Source organism: Melanotaenia boesemani, chromosome 5 (genome assembly GCF_017639745.1).
Source record: "Melanotaenia boesemani isolate fMelBoe1 chromosome 5, fMelBoe1.pri, whole genome shotgun sequence".
In the NCBI taxonomy this organism is placed as follows: Eukaryota; Metazoa; Chordata; class Actinopteri; order Atheriniformes; family Melanotaeniidae; genus Melanotaenia; species Melanotaenia boesemani.
This window is the reverse complement of record NC_055686.1, coordinates 31,578,493-31,597,006: the sequence shown is the minus strand read 5'-3', so window position 1 is coordinate 31,597,006 and position 18,514 is coordinate 31,578,493. Positions and strand designations below refer to the sequence as shown.

General features: G+C 39.3%; 1 protein-coding gene and 1 long non-coding RNA gene across 2 annotated transcripts; both read right to left on the bottom strand.

Annotated features, from left to right (window-relative positions):
- Positions 1 to 509: 509 nt before the first annotated feature.
- On the bottom strand, positions 510 to 10,062 carry LOC121639932. Its single transcript, XR_006010278.1, has 3 exons — positions 10,000 to 10,062; positions 787 to 818; positions 510 to 677 (listed from the first exon to the last, which is right to left on the bottom strand). It is a non-coding gene; the product is annotated as an uncharacterized LOC121639932 (long non-coding RNA).
- A 4,054-nt stretch (positions 10,063 to 14,116) lies between these two features.
- LOC121639902 lies at positions 14,117 to 17,274 on the bottom strand. The gene is made up of 6 exons (XM_041985502.1): positions 17,186 to 17,274; positions 16,711 to 17,043; positions 16,538 to 16,579; positions 16,344 to 16,451; positions 16,044 to 16,078; positions 14,117 to 14,384 (listed from the first exon to the last, which is right to left on the bottom strand). The coding sequence occupies exons 1-6, from the start codon at positions 17,238 to 17,240 to the stop codon at positions 14,262 to 14,264; spliced, it is 696 nt and encodes a 231-aa protein (XP_041841436.1). The 5' UTR covers positions 17,241 to 17,274; the 3' UTR covers positions 14,117 to 14,261.
- Between the last annotated feature and the right edge of the window lie 1,240 nt (positions 17,275 to 18,514).

Genomic DNA, 18,514 nt, shown 5'->3' with positions numbered 1-18,514 from the left:
GATGGGTTTTAAGCTTAACTCATGCTTGGGTAGCGAGATGGGTAGATGTTTCTCTGCTGTAACACACCTGATGCAAATAAAATTGATCCAACAGCTTATCAGGTTCTGCTAAGTGATTCATTCATTTAAATCAGGTGTGATGAAACAGGGAAACCTCTAAAACCTGTAGGATTGCAACTCTCTAGGACCAAACTTACCTATCACTTACCATCTAAGATGTTGAATGAACAGAAGTTCTCCATTTTCAACTCCAACATTTTGCAGAAACATCTATCCAAATAAACAACATGAAAAGCATCAGAAGATCAGTCCAAATTTGTGCCTTAAATTCAGAGTGAGTGGACAAATCTCGATTTTTACCTCAGACCAAACTTCCTTTATGTTAAGAAGTGACACACTCTTCACTCCATCTGCATCAGAAAGTGCTCAATAACTTTATTTATTAAAATAACAGACTGACAGACATACCACAGTCTGCAGACAAAAAAGCACTGACACCAATAATATCAACAACTTCTCCCAGAAGTCCAAGCATCAGTTCTTCATTGAGCTGTTGTTATGTTTCCTCCTTCAGTCTATCTGGTAGCAGCATAGACAACATTTGGCTCCAGCTCTCTTCTTCTTCCTTGTCGATTAAAAGTCACAGTGGTGTAGTTCAACTCATCAGAGTCAGGGATCTGTAAATAGCACTGAAACAGTCTTAGCCAGGTTATCTGCTGCTGTTTGAGAAGAAAATCACAGATCGATGCTAAATCATTGAAGAGCAAATATTGAAACTGTACTCACCCCACCCAGTTGTGTAGATTGTTCTTCATCCGCTTAGAAACAGAGAGACAGAAAAGGGAAAACAGTCACATAAAATGTTTCTTGTGAGAGTCCAGGAGCCTGTTCCTGAAAGGAGGTTCAACTAACTCAGAGTCTAGTCAGAAACTCTGGATTAACTTAGTCTGAACTGGGTTTTCAGTTCTAGATCAGCTGCTTTGAGTTGGTTCAATCAACTCTGAGTATCTTTAAGCAGAATTGGGAACCACATCAAAAAGCCATCATCAATGGAGGAGCCCTGATACCACAACTCACCAGAATCACCCCACAACAAGTCTACTTCCTGAGTTCTCCACATATTTCTGATGCTGCCCCCAAGTAGCAGCAATATACAACCGCATGGAGACGTGCCGTTTACCCACCCCAATACAGAAAGGTTACCGAGGAATGTTATGACCGTTCTGCAGATTTCTTAGTTTTAGTGTCCATGTAGCTAATTGTTGAGACACTTTGGGTGGGCTGTGGATATGGAGTAACACTTTGTCAAATCTAATCTGAATTTTAGTTTGGTGGCCCTGAACTGTCACAGCAATACAAAAGCCATTAAAGTTACAACACTTTTTTTCTCTTTTTTTCCAGAATTTACACCACACGTAATGGATGAAAAGTAAATCTCAAAGTGAGTAAAACACTAATGGTAAACAATGCTAATTAATTTCAGTATGTGCTATTATAGATGTTGTTATCTGTGATGCGTAAATAAAGAGATTGCATGTTAGGGTTAAAGGTAGTGGGTCTGCACCATTTATCACCTGGGCGACCCAGTGGTGGGCGGAGTTTTCACATCATTTAAACCTGGCAATCAGCCGGGTCATTAGCCGGATGACCCGCTCAGATTTATTGACTTGTTCGGTGAGAATCCCCCTTTTAAACAGATGGGTGGAAAAACAAATCAGTCGATTTGTTAATAAACCTCCAGCTGAGCAACAGGCGACATTCGTGCATGCAAAATGTTATGCTCATTCACGTAGACATGCACATCATAGAAAGCAAAATGATAATCTGGTTGCTGTATCGTGCTGAACAAATTTGCTCTGCAAAGGCGAGGCCTATGGGTAAGGCTCCTCTTGATAATGTGATTTATTTATTTATTTATTTACTTTGAATCACGAAATCTATGTAATCTTGCTTGACCTGACCGGAGGGGACAGAAAAAGATGGAAAATGGCAAAAAGAGCAAAAGGGAAAGAAGAAAGGAGACAAAAAGATCACAGACAGAAGGCAACGACCCTTCAATCCACATCATCACCAGACAACAAACTGTTACACCTGTACATGAACACACCAGAAAATTTTCTACAACTTTTACAAAAGCAGAAACACACACGCAGAAAAAACAGGGCTGCTAGTCATTAAGAGTTTTTAAATAATAACCAAATCAAAAAGACATAACAGCGACCAGATACTAACTCACAGGAAAAATAAATAAATAAATAAATAAAATTATCGCTTAGTATTAAAACCCACTGGACAACTCAGTGACTGTGTCAGCATGCAGAGCATAAGAAACAAGGAGTGATCAGTGATGAAGAGTGATGAATGAGATCATGCAAAAGCGACCATGTCTCCACGGAGGTCAGAGGCAGACCAGGACCAGAGGCCCGGGCCCTCAGCAGCAGACCCGGAGCAAACTTCCCTCTGGATGATGAGCCTCTAGTGGCATTTGGCACCCCCGCACCCCAGGAGGCCCCCCAGGCCAAGACAGGCCAGGAGAGGCCGCCCCCCGTGACAGGGCCATTCAGGGACCACAGCTAGTGAGCCGTCACCAACCCCAGAAAGTACCCACCCTCCCACACCCCTAACGGGGAATGAGAGGATGGGGACAGCGGCAGACCCACGGCCCACCATCCCCAGGTCCACCCAGCCCCCCCCGATAAGTGCACTTAACCCGTCCCAACCACACACAGAAACACATGCACACACCTATTTCCTTGCACACTCCTGCTCATCCTAACTCATATATGCCCTCTCAGCCCTCTCAGCCCCACCCATACAATATAAACACTCACACAGCATCCAACCCTCCCACTCTCAGTCCCCAGACACACCCCTACTCATCCTAACACATGCATACGCATGCACACAAACATACCTACACATCCACACAAACATCATCCAAAGTATAGACACACTCACAACATACAAGCATCCCTGTCTCACACCCCAGCACCTCCCCCTATAATCCCCCGAATCCCACTTAGCCTTCCTTCAAACCCTTACACCCCCCCTGCCCCCAGGCCATACCCTGGGTCCCAGGGCACCAACCAGACACCAGGGCATGCACCAACCCACACCACGGCAGCACATCTGGGCAGGCCCAGACCCCCGGCACATACGGACCCCACCACCCCGGAGGGAGGAGGACCACCCCCGGGCACCAGAGCCCAGAACCCCCGCCCAGCCCGCCCCGGAATAGCCCGGCCCATGACCGTTGCCCACCAACCCAGGTGCCACCAGTGGCCTCACCCCCCGCCACGAGGCGACTCCAACCGCTGGTCCCCACAGCCCCTGATGGGGCCAGACCCAGAGACACCCCCATCACAGAGCAGCCCGGTCCCGCACCACAGGCAACCACAAAGAACCCGCAACCACCAGTCACTCCCGGCCATTTCCCAAACCCCCATAGCAACGAGGTCACAGTCCTCCACCTACACTAAGTGATGGAACTAAGCACAGGGGAGCAGAGGGAATGAGATTCAGCTAAATAGTTCTTTGAGGAGGCAGACTTTGTCTCACTACTGATGTGGTCAACTAAGAGATTCCTAAACTGCTGAATACACAGATTATTTTTGTTTTTCCAGTTCACAAGGATAGTTTTCTTTGCGATGCATAATGCTGTGCGTATTATATGTGCAGAGTTAATTGCCATATTAATGTCACCCAAGTCACCTTGTAGACATAGTGTGGGGATTGTAGGAATATTACATTTAAACCATGTTGACATGTCCACACATACCTGAAGCCAGAACCTGCAGACAGGTGTGCAGGACCACAAGGCATGGAGGTAGTTGTCAGGTGTGTTTTCATTGCAGTGTGTGCAGATGTTTGATTGTGACAGACCCATCCTGAACATCCTTTGTCCTGTATAATGAGTTCTATGCAAAATTTTGAATTGTATAAGTTGCATATTTGAATTCTTAGTCATTTTAAAGGTGTTTAAACATATTTGTGACCATTTATCTTTATTAAAGTTACTGGATAAGTCACCCTCCCATTTTGAAGTTGGAAGACAGATTGAGTCTTCTAGTTTGGATAATAGTCTATATATTTTTGATAATAGCTTTGGGGCATTGATATTCATGAATTCTGCCACCCTAATAGGTAGCTGTAAGTTTAATTGATTAATGGTATATTTTTTACATATAATAGATTTAAGCTGGTGATATTCTAAAAATATTTTGCTACTGATTCCATATTGTGAAGTGAGAATATTAAATGACAAAAAGTTTCCATTTTCTATTATATGTTCTAACTGTTTTATTCCTTTATTTTTCCATTGAGTAAAATTGATAAGCTTTTTGTTTTGCAGGATGTCAGGGTTGTTCCAGAGGGGTGTAAACTTATATGGAAAAAGTGAGGATTTGGTTATTTTTAGAAAATCCCACCAAGCCACTAAAGAGGAACTGATATTGATGCTTTTAAAACATTTATGTGTTTTGATGGTTGAGCTGATGAATGGCAGGTCAGAGATAAACAGATCCTCACATAATGCTTGCTCTACATCTAACCATGATTCATCCAGACTGCTAGGTTTAAGCCATTTGGAGATATACTGCAGCTTGTTAACTAAGAAAACATGATTAAAGTTGGGTAGCTCCAATCCGCCTCTATCTTTAGTCTGTTGTAAAGTTTTTAGACTGATACGTGATGGCTTATTTTTCCATAAAAATTTAGATATATGTGAGTCCAGTGACTTAAACCAGCTGCAGGATGGTTTAGTGGGTATCATTGAAAACAGGTAGTTTACTTTAGATAGAACCATCATTTTAACTGTGGCAACCCTCCCCATGAGTGATATGGGTAAGCGCTTCCACCGTGAGAGATCATCCTCTATTGCTTTAAGTGGCTGGACATAATTTCGCTTTGTTACTTCTGATAACCTGGGGGAAATGTTTATGCCTAGATATCTAATGTTTCCAGACTGTATTGTAGTATTGGGTGTGTTTTGTAGGTCACAGTTGATGGGCATAATAATAGTCTTAGACCAGTTAATAGAGTAGTCAGATATTGATGAGAATGTGTTAATAAGTGTGATTGTCTGGGGGAGAGATGTCGGTGAGTTCTGGAGGAAAAGTAATACGTCATCAGCATAAAGACTTACCTTATGTTCTATATTTTTGGCATGGATTCCTTTAATCTCTTTATTTTGTCTTATGTCTACACTTCCAACATGGAGGAAGCGATAATTTTAGCTGTCTGACATCTCCATACTTTACAATACTTCACACAATTATTATGGAGATGTAAAAAAAAAAAAAAAAAGGCAGCCGCATGGGAACTTGTTGGTGCCAGGGTGAATTTGTCCGAACGTAGGTCCTGGATTTATCGGGATGAATGATGATATTCACCATGCTGTTTCCTTGTTTGTAAAATAGAATGAACCAGGGTTGTCATTTTCTTTTGTTCAGTATAATCAACAGCAAGTTGCTGTCAGTTTGAGCAAAATCTTCTGACTCTTCATTCTTCATGTCTTGTCTGTCACAAGCTGCTTTTCCATTACAGTTTTTTGCAAAAAAAAAACAAAATTTCTGAAATTTTGACAAAGTGAAATTGTGATTTGCAGGTGTTTCCATTGAATGGTGTTTAGTGCACAAGCCGCAATTCTTGTCGCGCAAGTCCCGTGAGACTCCACTTTAAGGGAAGATGGAGATACAAAACATTTTGCATTTTGGAGCAGCTATTTCAGTTGTCACTACACCTGTTGCTGCTGTCCTCGTGATAGTTAAAAGGCAAAGTCCGTAAGTATGGGAGCGTGCACGAATGAGGGATTTCTGGGAGAGGATCATCACAGAGGATTTCACGGACGAATTATAGATTCAGAATTTCAGAATGACCCAGGATACGTTTAATGAGTTGTGTGATGCCATTGAACCTCTTGTGGCACCAGACATTTCATGCCCTTGGGAGGCAGTTCCTATTCGGAAGCGAGTGGCCATTGCCCTTTACAAACTGGCAACTTATGACGAGTACAGGGTAGTAGGCGAAATATTTGGTGTCAGCAAAACCACTGTGCACAGATGTATGTATGGGGTATGCCAAGTCATATTCAGCAAGCTGATGAAGCAAAAAATTAACTTACCAGACGTGGACGAGGCCCTGGAGATTGCACAGTGCAATTACAAGGCACACAAAATACTCCAGGTCTACGGTTTAATCGACGGGTCTCACATACTTGTTCGTGCACCATCATCACGACTACGTTAACAGGAAAGGTTGAACATCAACAGTCCTGCAGGCTGTGGTGGATTAATGATCAGGGACATCTGCATGGGATGGCATTTGTTCACAGCTCATTAACTTAACCACACATGCAAACAATCTAAAATGACTTGGATCAGAAGCACAGTTATGCTTAGCTTTACCTCACTCCCATGGGTGTACATAGTTATTACAGCAACACAAAGGTACATAGCAACAGTTGGTTTAAATTTTAATGTGTGGTTACACACAACAGCTTAACACAAACATATTTGTCTTTGCTGTCAAAAAGTGTGTTTTTACAGAAAAATATGACTCAATGTTTGAACTGCCATAATAACACTACAGCAACATTTTAAAGTTTTTGTTTTAAATTCTTTTGATTTTTTTAACTTGTGGTTCAACAAAACTTTTTTAACAATAATTTTCTTTGGCACATGGTTGAAAATGTCTTAAAAGGCCCAATGTGCCAATGTATAGGCTATTAAACAAAACATTCTTAAAACTATATTTTTTCTGTTCTAAAAAAGTGCCTTTTCAACATAAATAAAAGTGGCTCCATGTTTAAGCTGCTATTACACAAAGAAGTAATACTTTGCAGTGTAATATAATTATGTATAAATTATTTTTAAAAAAATCTATGGCGTGGCATATGTTTGCTTGTAAATGACCTATAAACAGTGGTATGTATTGTAAGAGAAGGAATGGTCAGGAGAAGAGGGAGATGGAGAATGCTGCTGATGGTAGGAGGTAGGAGGAGCTGTTGATGATGGCATTATGGAGGTGGTTGATGGTAGTACCCAAGAGGCTGTTGATCTTGGAGATAGGGATTGGATACTGGAGGTGGTTGATGGGGCAACAGGAGCCGAGCTTCAGCCAACACTTCTAAAGAATGAGCATGGTGCTCTGCTGCCACTGTAGCTCTTGAACTACCACAGTGAACTACTCGATTCAGCACATCAGTGCATTTAGGCTGGCTTGATCTTGTTTTGTTTGCTCCCTTATCATGCTCATGTGCAGAGATGAAGTTTAAGCCCTACGCTTCTTTGGCTGTTTCCATGCTTCTTGAGATGGAATTGGGGGTTGAGCTTGCGATGACTCTTCCAGCTCTGGCACATCAGGCACTTCATCAGAGCCATGAGATGACATGGGCAAGGTATCACATGATGCTATAGTAACAGGTAAAAAAAATTATATATATATATATGATAATTTATAATGTAAAGATAATAAATATATACACACACATAGACAGTAATGTGCTAAAGTCTTGGACACCAAAGGTTGTTACGGAAATTGTTTTAGATTTTAATTCAGTTTTGTAGCAAACTAGTTACAGCGGTAAGCTGCCCACATATAAATTCTGACAAATTTAATTTCAGATCAAACACTAAATTCATCAGCCAGCCAAACTACATTATGTGATTTTAAAAGATAGTAAATTCTTGACTTACATTCTGAATCTGTTGAAGTCTCCCAAATTGGTTCCTCTGTGTCTGCGTTTGTCTCAGCATCTAACAATACAAAATCAGGAATACATAATTATGTAGCACTACAACATAAACCAATTTAGATAGCCCTATTATTATAGTATGATATTTTTTACTAACATGTTTTATTATGTATACATATCTGTACATAAATATAACTATTTATGTTCATTTTAGTGTGATAATGCCTGGACACACACTTTGTGTGAGCAAAATGTGACATAGGGCATTGCGCAATATGAACAACCCTTTATGAACATACAATACTGTGTGTACACATGAGCATTTTGACACGGGTAATGTACAATAACATGAACATTAAAATCTTTGCTCCAGAGCACTTCAGCACGGAAGCACTTTGGCACTTAACTCATTTCAGCTAGTATGCTAATTCTTGGTCTGCTATATGTATTATTATTTTGTAGTATTTTACTTATGTTGACATAAACCTGCCAATGGGACTAACAATGAAAATTAGCCACCGTTTAAATCGCACATATTTACATGCAAAAGCTTATATTTGCTAACCTAGCGTTAGCATGCATGTTTACATTAACATATTTGCTAACTTCGTCAAGGCATATAAAAATAAAGTAACTGGGACTTACTCATGCTGTTTATCACTGATGACATTGCCTGAAAGATCTGTCGATGACCCAAAATGCTGTCCATGGCATCGAAAAATCGGAACTTTATTCAAGCCTTCCCCCTGGCTCCGCTTATGCACATAATCCATCTTTAAGCCAAGTAGCGTTGTTTCAGGGTTTTTTTCACTTGCGAAGGATTTGCCACAGCTTTTCAAAGCTCCTCTCGCTCATTTCACTTACCAATTCTTTCTAAAAGTCTGCATTATGCTGTTGTTTACTATCAAGGATAGCAGTTATATTTTTCTCTTTTATTATATGTAAAAACATTTCTGTCTCCTCTTCCGTCCATATATACTGCACCATCTTGCTTGAAATGAATTGATCATGTGACCCGCTATGCCACATCCGGTGAAGCGTAAATGCGAGAAAAGTATTTCCATTAGATTTTCGTGATATACTTCCATATCGACACGTCTGAAAATCCACCTCATGAGAGCATAAAAACTTTTTAGCAATATTTGACAGTTTTTTTTAAATGTTATGATATTTAGCTTTTGCGCAATTCTAGAGGTAATGAAAACACACCAACAGACTGATTTGAAAATGTCAAATTTCCCTCCAATATCATAACAAATCAAATTTCTTGGAGAAAAGCAATCTAGGAGATCAACATTGCCGCTGTCATTGCTGTTGGTCATATCCCGTGTGTTCGGTTTCACCTGAGTAGCGATGAGTTTCACCTGTCACTGTTGTTGGTCATGTCCCGTGTGTCAAGTCCATAACAGCTAAGTTCAAAACAACACAACCAAGCCAGAAACCTGGGAGTAGTCATGGACTCAAACCTGAATTTTGGCAGTGGTATTAGGAGAGTTGTGAAGTCAGCCTATTATCACTTAAAGAATGTATTGAGGATTAAAAGATTGATGACTCAGCAGGATTTAGAAAAACTTGGTCCATGCATTTATATTTAGTAGACTGGACTACTGTAATCAGACAGCTGCAGTTAGTCCAGAACATAGCTGCTCGAGTCCTCCCTAAGCTCAAGAAAGGAGATCCTAGAACTCTAGTCCTCAGATCATTACACGGGCTTCCTGTCTGTCAAAGAACAGACTTCAAAATCCTGCTGTTCGTTTACAAAGACCTGAATGGTTAAGGACCAAACTACATTCAGGATCTTCTGGTTCATTATGAACCAACCAGATCTCTCTGGCCTTTAGGTTCAAGTCTACTTTCTGTTCCCAGAGTCAGAGTTAAACATGTAGAGGCAGCATTCAGCTTTAGATAAGGGTTAAAAACTTTTCTATTTGCTGCTTATTATTAAAACAGCTGTTAAATTCTCTTTTAATTTATCTTTATTTCTTGCATTTTATCTATTTTATTTTAGCTTTTTCCTTTCTGTTTTTACTTTATTTTATTGACTTTAAAGTTTGTTTTTAATGCTCTCATTATTGCTTCCTGCACTCCGCTGTAATGCTTTTAATATTTTCTGTGAATCACTTTGAATTGTCTTGTACATGAAATATAATGTACAAGTAAACTTGCCTTGCCAACCACAGAGACTTACAATAAATATTTAAAGTTAATTCAAACATTTCTGACAATTAAAAACCTGACACATTTTTTAAAATGTAGATTAGCAAAACATGGTTGGATAAAATGGACTCAGCATCTTTAAGAAATACCTTTCTGAAGTTTCTTGATTTGAAGAACCAGACCAACGATGATGGTCATGAAGAAAACAGTCAGACCAGCCAGAATCCCACCCAACAGCTTCGGGTCTACATCAAGCTTTTCTATAACGACATGCATTAATCCAGAGTTAATGGTGGACTGAGATGTGGATAACTAGTGGTTATAATGAAAGAAATCTCACTTTGACAATCACTGGTGATGTTATCTGGTTCATGGGAGCCTGTTAATAAAATGGAGAAAAACCGTTTGAGAACCAAGAAAATGATGAAAGTCAGTTAATTTCTACTGTTAATGAAAATAACACGAACAAAGAGAATGAGATCATTTACTGTAATCTCACCTTCCACATGTAAATGTACCACATTGAGATTAACATATCCATTTCCATAAAATCCACAGACATAAAGTCCCGAATCAGATATTTCCACCTTTTTGATTGTGAGAAACCCAGTAGAGATGTTGAAGCTCATTTCAAATGATTTATTTTTAAATCCGTCGCAGTATTTAGGTTTGCTCTGTACACCGTACATGAAAGAGATACAACTGAACTTGGTTGTGTTGACCAGTCTGTACCAGAAAAATACAGGAATTTGTTGGAACGTGTTGCAGCACGACAGTGAGACATCTTCACCAGGACGGACCTCCACGATCTGAGACCCAGAAACTGAGACAGAGACCCAACCTGAAACAACAGCAAACTCATTATTTATTTTCAGTCAGACAAAAGAAGCATTAAATGAACTTTAAAAGCTGACATAGTTCTGGATTGAACATGGTTGAGAATAATTCAGACCTAGAACTTACTAAAGCTGCAGAGAAGTGAAGCTGTTATCAAGGTGAAGGTCTTCATGGTGTGTTGACTGCAGCAAAGTTATGTCCGATAATGAACTGCAACCCAGTCAGGATGCTTTCAGTGTTTAGAGGCGTTAAGAGGCGGAGATTCTGTTGCTTGAAGTGACCACATTAGTGCTTTCAGGAAAACATGTTCAAACGCTGAATGTTGCTCTTAAATTATACTTGACATCATGTTATTTCACAGCTTGTTTTCAAAGAAATCATTGAAGGTGAGACTCTACAGGTGAATAATTTAAAATTTACAACTAACAGGCATCACCAGACAAAACTTTCCTTGTTTATTAATCACATTAATACATTGTTTTTTTTTTTTGTATTGCAAGTTTTCTGAAAGTTTATTTTTAAATATGTAAATTAGGTACTATATTGCCACAAAATAAAGTGCTAATTGGCATATTTTTCTAGGAAAAAAAAATTGAACACTGGAATAAGCCAGGTTCGTGGTTCCTTTTGCATTTTGTTATCATATTAGATATTGGATATCTGTTTCACTACACGATTGGGAAAATACCTTCAATAACCAAGAAAACTCAATTTTGCCATGTTTTGGGGATAAAATGCTCTACAAATCGGACTGTGAATCAGATAACAAACCCTTCTGTAAACACTTTAGAAACACAGACAAGAGCAGAACTGGAAACTTTGGTGTCTGTACCCAGCCAGCATGTCTATATGGAGCCCATAAGGGTTAAATTTGGACTGCAGATAAGAGACAAGGTTAGATAAAACTATTAATCCCACAACGGGGAAATTAGCGTGTTACTACAACTCAACTACAGAAAAAGAGTAGGAAAAGCAGATTAACAAATATAAAATACAAATATCAAATACAAATGCAATAGCATAAAAATGATATACCACAGTAACTGTGTTCTATGTACAAGCTTACACAGTGTGCATTATGGAGGAAGGGTTATGAAAATATACAGTTAGGTAATAGCTGTCTATATGTGTGGACATGCAATTATACACATAATCATATACACATACATCTGCCCATACACATACATACACTGTATATTCATACACTTATATATATATTTATACCATGGTCTGGGTGAATTCTCGATTCTGATTGGCTGGAGGGTGTCCATTTAAAAGTGTTAATGGGTACCTATAAAAGTAGTTCTGGATAGATAGCCTTATTGCTGTAAATTATTGCACTGACTAAACGGTAGTTGGTAGCCATGGCAACAGAAAATCAGATGCCGGGCTGAGTTTGTGGACTGTATCTGTGGACTTTGAGTGTTTGAAACAAAATGTGGCATCATCCTCTTGATATATATATATATATATATATATATATATATATATATATATATATATATATATATACATGTATATATACACACACATACATGTCTCAATATCTTTTCTCTGGATGTTCACTGGTGTGGTAGGGGATAACTTCCTCCTGAAGTCTTTTACCATCTCTTTTGTCTTGCTGGCATTGATTTCAAATCAAAACTTTAAATCAAACTGTAACTGAACCTGATACTCCACCATGTCCTCAAAAGCAAAAAACTCTTTCGTTCTTAGCTGGAAAACGTCAGGGAGATATTTACAAGACAAATTGTAAAATGTGTCGGTGCATGTTTTCAGTGGCAAGGTGGGCTGTCTGACGTCAGACATCATGCATCAGGAGAGCAACACTGGAAGCACGTAGGAACACAGAAGATTAGAGCATCAGTGTCCCAGTTAGATAGATGTATGTATATATATGTGTGTATATATGTATGTGTGTGTGTGTGTGTATATATGTGTCCATTTAAAGAAAAAGTCAGACTAATGGATTAATAGTTAATTAATGTTCAGAGAAAACATTCATTTATAAAATATACCTTAACTTTAACTTTAAAAGTTACATTTAGTTCTGTGTATTTAGTTTATATTTTAAAAATTATACAGAATCTCGTTTAGCTAAGTTAAGTGATTGTGCAATAACTAAGTTGTGTGCATATGGTATCTTGTTGTATATGTTCCTCTTGTATGTTAAATAGGAATGCATGTTAATTAGGTTCCATAAGGCTGTATTAAGAGCACTTTACATGAAATAATGGTGCACAATACAGTGTCCTAGAGTGTTTTGAATAAGTTAACATACAATATATCATGACTTAGGATGTCACATCTACCCAAAAACTTTGTTCATGGCATGAAGGGGTAGGGCCCCCAAAACCATATTCTGCTGAAGTCTAGAGCTGGCTCTGCTAACGTGACTTTGCCAGTATTAGCCTGCATGAGGTATGAATACAGAATGTTTAACTGTATATGTAAACTTAGTCACTTCATCAGGTCCACATCGCCGCTGCATCTTTTTCTGTTCTGACCATTCTCTGTAAACCCTAGAGATGGTTGTGTGTAAAAATCTCAGTAAATAACATGACTTTTGTTTTCCAGGAGACTCTGTGGTTCATTGTTGTTCATATAAATCAAAGAGTTTTTACAGCAGTTTTATTCTTGGTCTCCACAACAAGGACTCATGTGATGTTTGTGGTCAGTGCTGATGTCTTCCTGTAGTAAAGACTCATACAGATGATGTTTGTCATCACATGTTCTGGATTATCCTGTTATTTTACATCTACGTTAAAAACAATTCTGCAACAATACAGAGGCTGAAATTATTCAGTCAAAAGGTGAGCAGGTCAGATTTTACTGATTCTTTTCAGACTTGTTCACTACCAGTGAAGTCCTGCTGGTTTCAGATGTGATCAGACCACACTGTGCTGTCTCTTCCTGTGCAGAGATGTAGATCTACACCTCCCCCCTCCTGCAGATCATTAGACTGTATGGGTGAGTATCACAGTCAGCATCCTAAATAGTTCTTCAATTATATCATCCATGTTCTCCATGGTCTTGTGTTCTGGATTGCAGTGATGCATCAATGCAAGGCAAGATTTTAGTATAAACTCACCAGCCACTTTATCAGATCTAAATTTAAGGCATCATGTGCATCTCAGGCTTTCCTGCTATTTTATTATTTGTTATAAATCATAAATATGTAAATCCAGCAGCTTTAATTTGAACCTGGTAATGTTTTTAAAACATTTCCTAAAGCTCTTTGACTTTAGAGGTCTGTGAAGTTTACCTCAGATGTACTGAGACCACACTGAGCTGTCTCTTCCTGTCACACACTGGTGTGTGTGTCACTCCTCCCACAGCAGACCTCTGGACTCTCTTCATGAGAAAGTCTGACAAGCATCAGCTCTGACTCCTCCTCCATCACACATCTAACATGATCTTTCTGTTCTCAGAAATCAGGTGGACAGACGGATGAAGAAACATTCAGTTTATTTCTACCAGCGACTCTTTGACACACAAACAGAAATGTATCAGCAGATGAATGTGAAGAAGCCTGAAGTCCACTCTGAGCTGCAGCTCCAGCTGCTTCCTGAGTCTATCTGGTGGCAGCATACACAACATGTGGCTGCAGATGTGTCTTTGACGCAGGCCTGCTGCCTCCTCTGGCTTTGGCCTGGAAACTTAGAGCTGCGTAGTTCACATCAGCTGAGTCCATGTTCTGAAAATCACATTTATTCAGTCACACAACGTCCATGAGTTTGTCAAAAATGTGAAATAATATTGAAAATGGGGAAAGAGTAAATCATATAGAGTAAATCATATGATATCAGGGTTTCAGAGGTGTGACCAAAAGCTAAATGAATTAGATCTGAAATGAAACCAGATATGCGATTACACACCTACGGAAGCTGAACGTGGCCATTTTTACAGTTACCTTTTATAGATGCTGTTATCTTGAGATCACAGGTTAAACTCACTCATCAAGATACCTACCTTTTTTATGTATTTTTTTTCATTAAAATACAAGGCGCTGGAAAATGAGCTGTTACCATCTCATTTACTTTGTGATTGCTGCATTTTAGTCAGAATTTAACAGTGAACTGAGGCAAAGGTGTTATTTGGTTTACGTCCTGTAAATGGCTTTTCTGAAGTCAGAGGCCTAGAATATACTTGCTTTTACCCTCACATTCACTTTCAACAAACCTTTGATCCAGGGACCTGCTCTCATACACATTTTAATAAAACCCAGTGTTTCCCCAACCATTATACTAGGGGGCGCCCCAACCCCCAACATCATAGCAGTCGTGTATTTAGCTTCCATCTCTTAACGCTCACAAACTAGCTAGACAGCTACCTGCATACGCCTTGTCTCCATGTTTTCTTCCCGTCTCTCCTGAAACACGCATGTGTGCTGTAAAGTTTTCTGGATGGGGGGAAGCTGTCTGATTTGTACCGCCTGTGGTGAGCTTAACAGACAGAGGCTACGAAGAAAAACCCATGTGGAGGCTTTAAACGCTGCTGTGATAGTTTGTGATGTTCGTGATATAGCCATTTTATATATCTGATGTAAAACGTCTCAGGATACATTGAGTAGACTAGATATATCGCCGAGCCCTGTTTTGAAAGAATTTTTTTACTGCTGTCGATTCTCAGACTTTACATCAAGTTAAACTGGTCCCTACACTGCCCCTACTGGTGACTCACATATTACACCTTGTGAATGTGTAACGGTAATTTCTGAGGACTTGCATAAAACAATGCTTCAAACATACATAAAATATACCAGGCAGGCATCATGAACACATACATGTAATTGAAAAGCATGTATATTCTCAGCAAGGCCTCTGTGTTTATTCAAAGTTCTGAAAATACTGAATTAAGTATTTCTGTTACCTCAACAAAAAAAAGATTATCTAAAGACAATGATATTTAATAAATGATCAAGCACGGCTGGACCTGGCTTCTTTAAATATCCACTGTGCAGAACCTTTTTTTTTAAATGTCCAGACAAAACATGATTTCTTTACGTTGAATTGTTTTCTACTTAGATTTTAGTCATTTACTTATTCATGTAAAATCCACTACAAGCACATTGAATTGATCTGTAGGAGATCCACAACTACCTGAATTGGTTCTAATGGTCCAGCAGAGACTCTGGTTAGACTGTGTTTTCACTTCATTTCTAGTATTTTGATTAAGCAACTTTAGTTAGAGCATAATAAATATTCAATGTTAAAAGGAAGCATTTTAAAGGAAGTTAAACCTCTCTACAGTCTCTCTGCAGGCTGATGTTATTTATAGTTGGATCATCTCTTTAAATTGACAATTAAACCACATAATTGTTTACTTTAGTTGGAAAAAAAAAAAAAAGTCTTACCGCGCTTCTTTCTGGCTGTGCCTCCTCATTTGCATCTAAAAAGACAAATAAAAATCATTGACAGACACCTTCATGGATTTATCCATCAGATTCCATGAAGATGTATTACAGCAGAGCTGCTAAATTTGGTCTTATGAGTACCGTGGTCCTGCAGGCTTTTAGTGTTTCCAACACACCTGACTGAAATTATTTCAGTCATTGTGCAGAAATTTGAGTCAGGTGTGTTGGAGCAGCAAACATTGAAAACCTGCAGGACTGCGGTCCTCATGGGACCTGCTCTAATCTATAAGCCAGCCGTACCTTTCTGAAGTCTCCAGACTCTGACGGCCAGAACAACGACTGTTACAGTGAGGAAACCAGTTAGAGCACCCAGGATCACCTTCATCAGGTCTGTAGATCCATCAGCTTCTACAAAGTATTTACAGTCAAATATTTATATTTGATCATTTCAGATGTGGTTGATACTGAAATGATGAAAGAAGGAGGAACCTTACTTTCTGTGCTCTTATCATCACCTTTAATGGATTCATGTTCACCTGCAAAAAAACATTTTTATTCATGTTCACTTCTTTTGTTTTCTTACTCCTGTAATAATAACTTTGAGATATTCAGTTTATTTGATGAGGAAAATCTAAGGTTAACATATGAAACATGACCACAGTCTTACCTTGAACCATTAACTCTGCTGCACCGACAATGACTGTATGTCTCTTTATGTAGAATCCACAGAAATACAGACCAGAATCAGAGAAATCCACTTGCTTAATCCTCAGAAAGACAGTGGACATGTTGGTGCTCATCTCAAATTTTCCATCTTTTAATCCATCACAGAGTGAAGCTTCACCTTCAGCTCCATACATGGCAGAGATACAGCTGGGTTTGGTTCTGTTCACCACTCTGAACCAGTCCGTCTGGGTTGGAGATGTAGAAATGTTGGAGCACAGCAGAGTGACATCTTCACCCTGCTGGACCTCCACAGTCTGAGACTCACAGATCCAGCCTGAAACAAGCAGCAGAGAAAACACATTCATTCTAAGCTGATTACAGCAATTATTTCAACATTTATCTGGAGGTTAATCAGGAAAAAGCAGTTACTGCATTAAAGAGATGGTTGTATTTAATGCTGAGAACACGGCTCTTACTGTGGCTGCAGAGAAGTAAAACTGTTATTAAGCTGAATTTCCTCATTCTGAGCATCACTCTGTCACATTCAGACCGCTTTATATTGAGGACGGGGTTTCATTAGGAAGGGGCGTGGTGTTCAAAGTTTCATGCTAGAGAACTCGAGTGAATGTTGTTCAGGTTGATGGAAAATGTCAGATTAACCATTGTAGAATTTTCCTACAGCTTCATGCTGTGCTGCATTGTGTTTACTGAGAAAAAAAAAAAAAGGATGTGTGTGTGTATATATATATATATATACTTTTAAACAGAAAGAAATAAGACGAAAACCAGTGGAACAGACTGAGGCACAGGAATCACAGCACTGAGCTGGGTAAGAGGATAAGTCCATGTAGTGCATAGGTTAGGTCCGAAAAGGAACGACTGTGAATCTGGAGTATATAAGGACTGACAGGTGAAAGGGAGGGAGACAAGTGTGGCTGATCTGGGACGGGTGTGAGCAATCAGGGGAGTGATCACTGAGGAGAGGCAGGAAAGGCTTGGGCAGACCAGGAGAGGGCGTAACAATATGTCCCAATTTTCTACAGTAAACATTTTTCTAAAGGTGGTTTCGGCATGAAATTTTTACCAGATGTCTGTATCTACTAATGCGATCCAAGCATGCAAAGAGAGCAAAGCTTAGATGTCCTTAAATTATGTGTAATAAAATGGAATGACACTCGATGAGGAGTGCACAGCCTGCAGCTATACCCAATGAGTCTCTGAAACAGGCTGCTAGCCTACCTGCACCATCCAGGAGGGGAAGTTCCGGATGACAGGAAATGACGTAAGCCCAGCCACCAGCAAGCTAGAGGCAGCCTGCATGCCCCGCTTGCCTTTTATATGATCGTCCCCCCCGGTAATTGGCCGACCAACACACATGGCAATCAATAACACACCTAACACACGTGCGTCCTGCTACACTTCAATTATATGAAGTTTGCTGTGTAGTTCAGTTCAGTGAAGTATCCATCATTTTAACTTTCAAAAGTGCTTCCAAGCCGCAGAAAGATCCACTAAAAATAATCTCGCACCTGCTTTTACATGAGTTGCAGTGGCTGGTGAAAAGTCTCTCATTGGTCACATGGCCCTCAATGAGGGCCCAGGTTTCTGCATTTTTACCCTAAGTAAAATAATGCATTCAAATTAATTCTTATTCACAAAAAAAAACATTTTTTAAAGTGTTTACATGTAAACCTAACATTCAGCCAAAAATTAGCCATCTTGACAATTACAGTTATTACTATGTGTAACAAAAGGACTGTGAACAGTATATCTGAGCAGCAGCTGTTAGCTGTAAAGCTAACATT

Bases quoted from the DNA above. Each gene is read 5' to 3' on its own strand.
- LOC121639902 (XM_041985502.1), bottom strand. From the start codon at position 17,240: ATGCTCAGAATGAGGAAATTCAGCTTAATAACAGTTTTACTTCTCTGC. The intron at 16,079-16,343 runs GTACGGCTGGCT...TTGTCTTTTTAG, and splicing joins AGTCTGGAGACTTCAGAAAG to ATGCAAATGAGGAGGCACAG. The intron at 14,385-16,043 runs GTAAGACTTTTT...TGTGATTTTCAG, and splicing joins CACAGCCAGAAAGAAGCGCG to AACATGGACTCAGCTGATGT.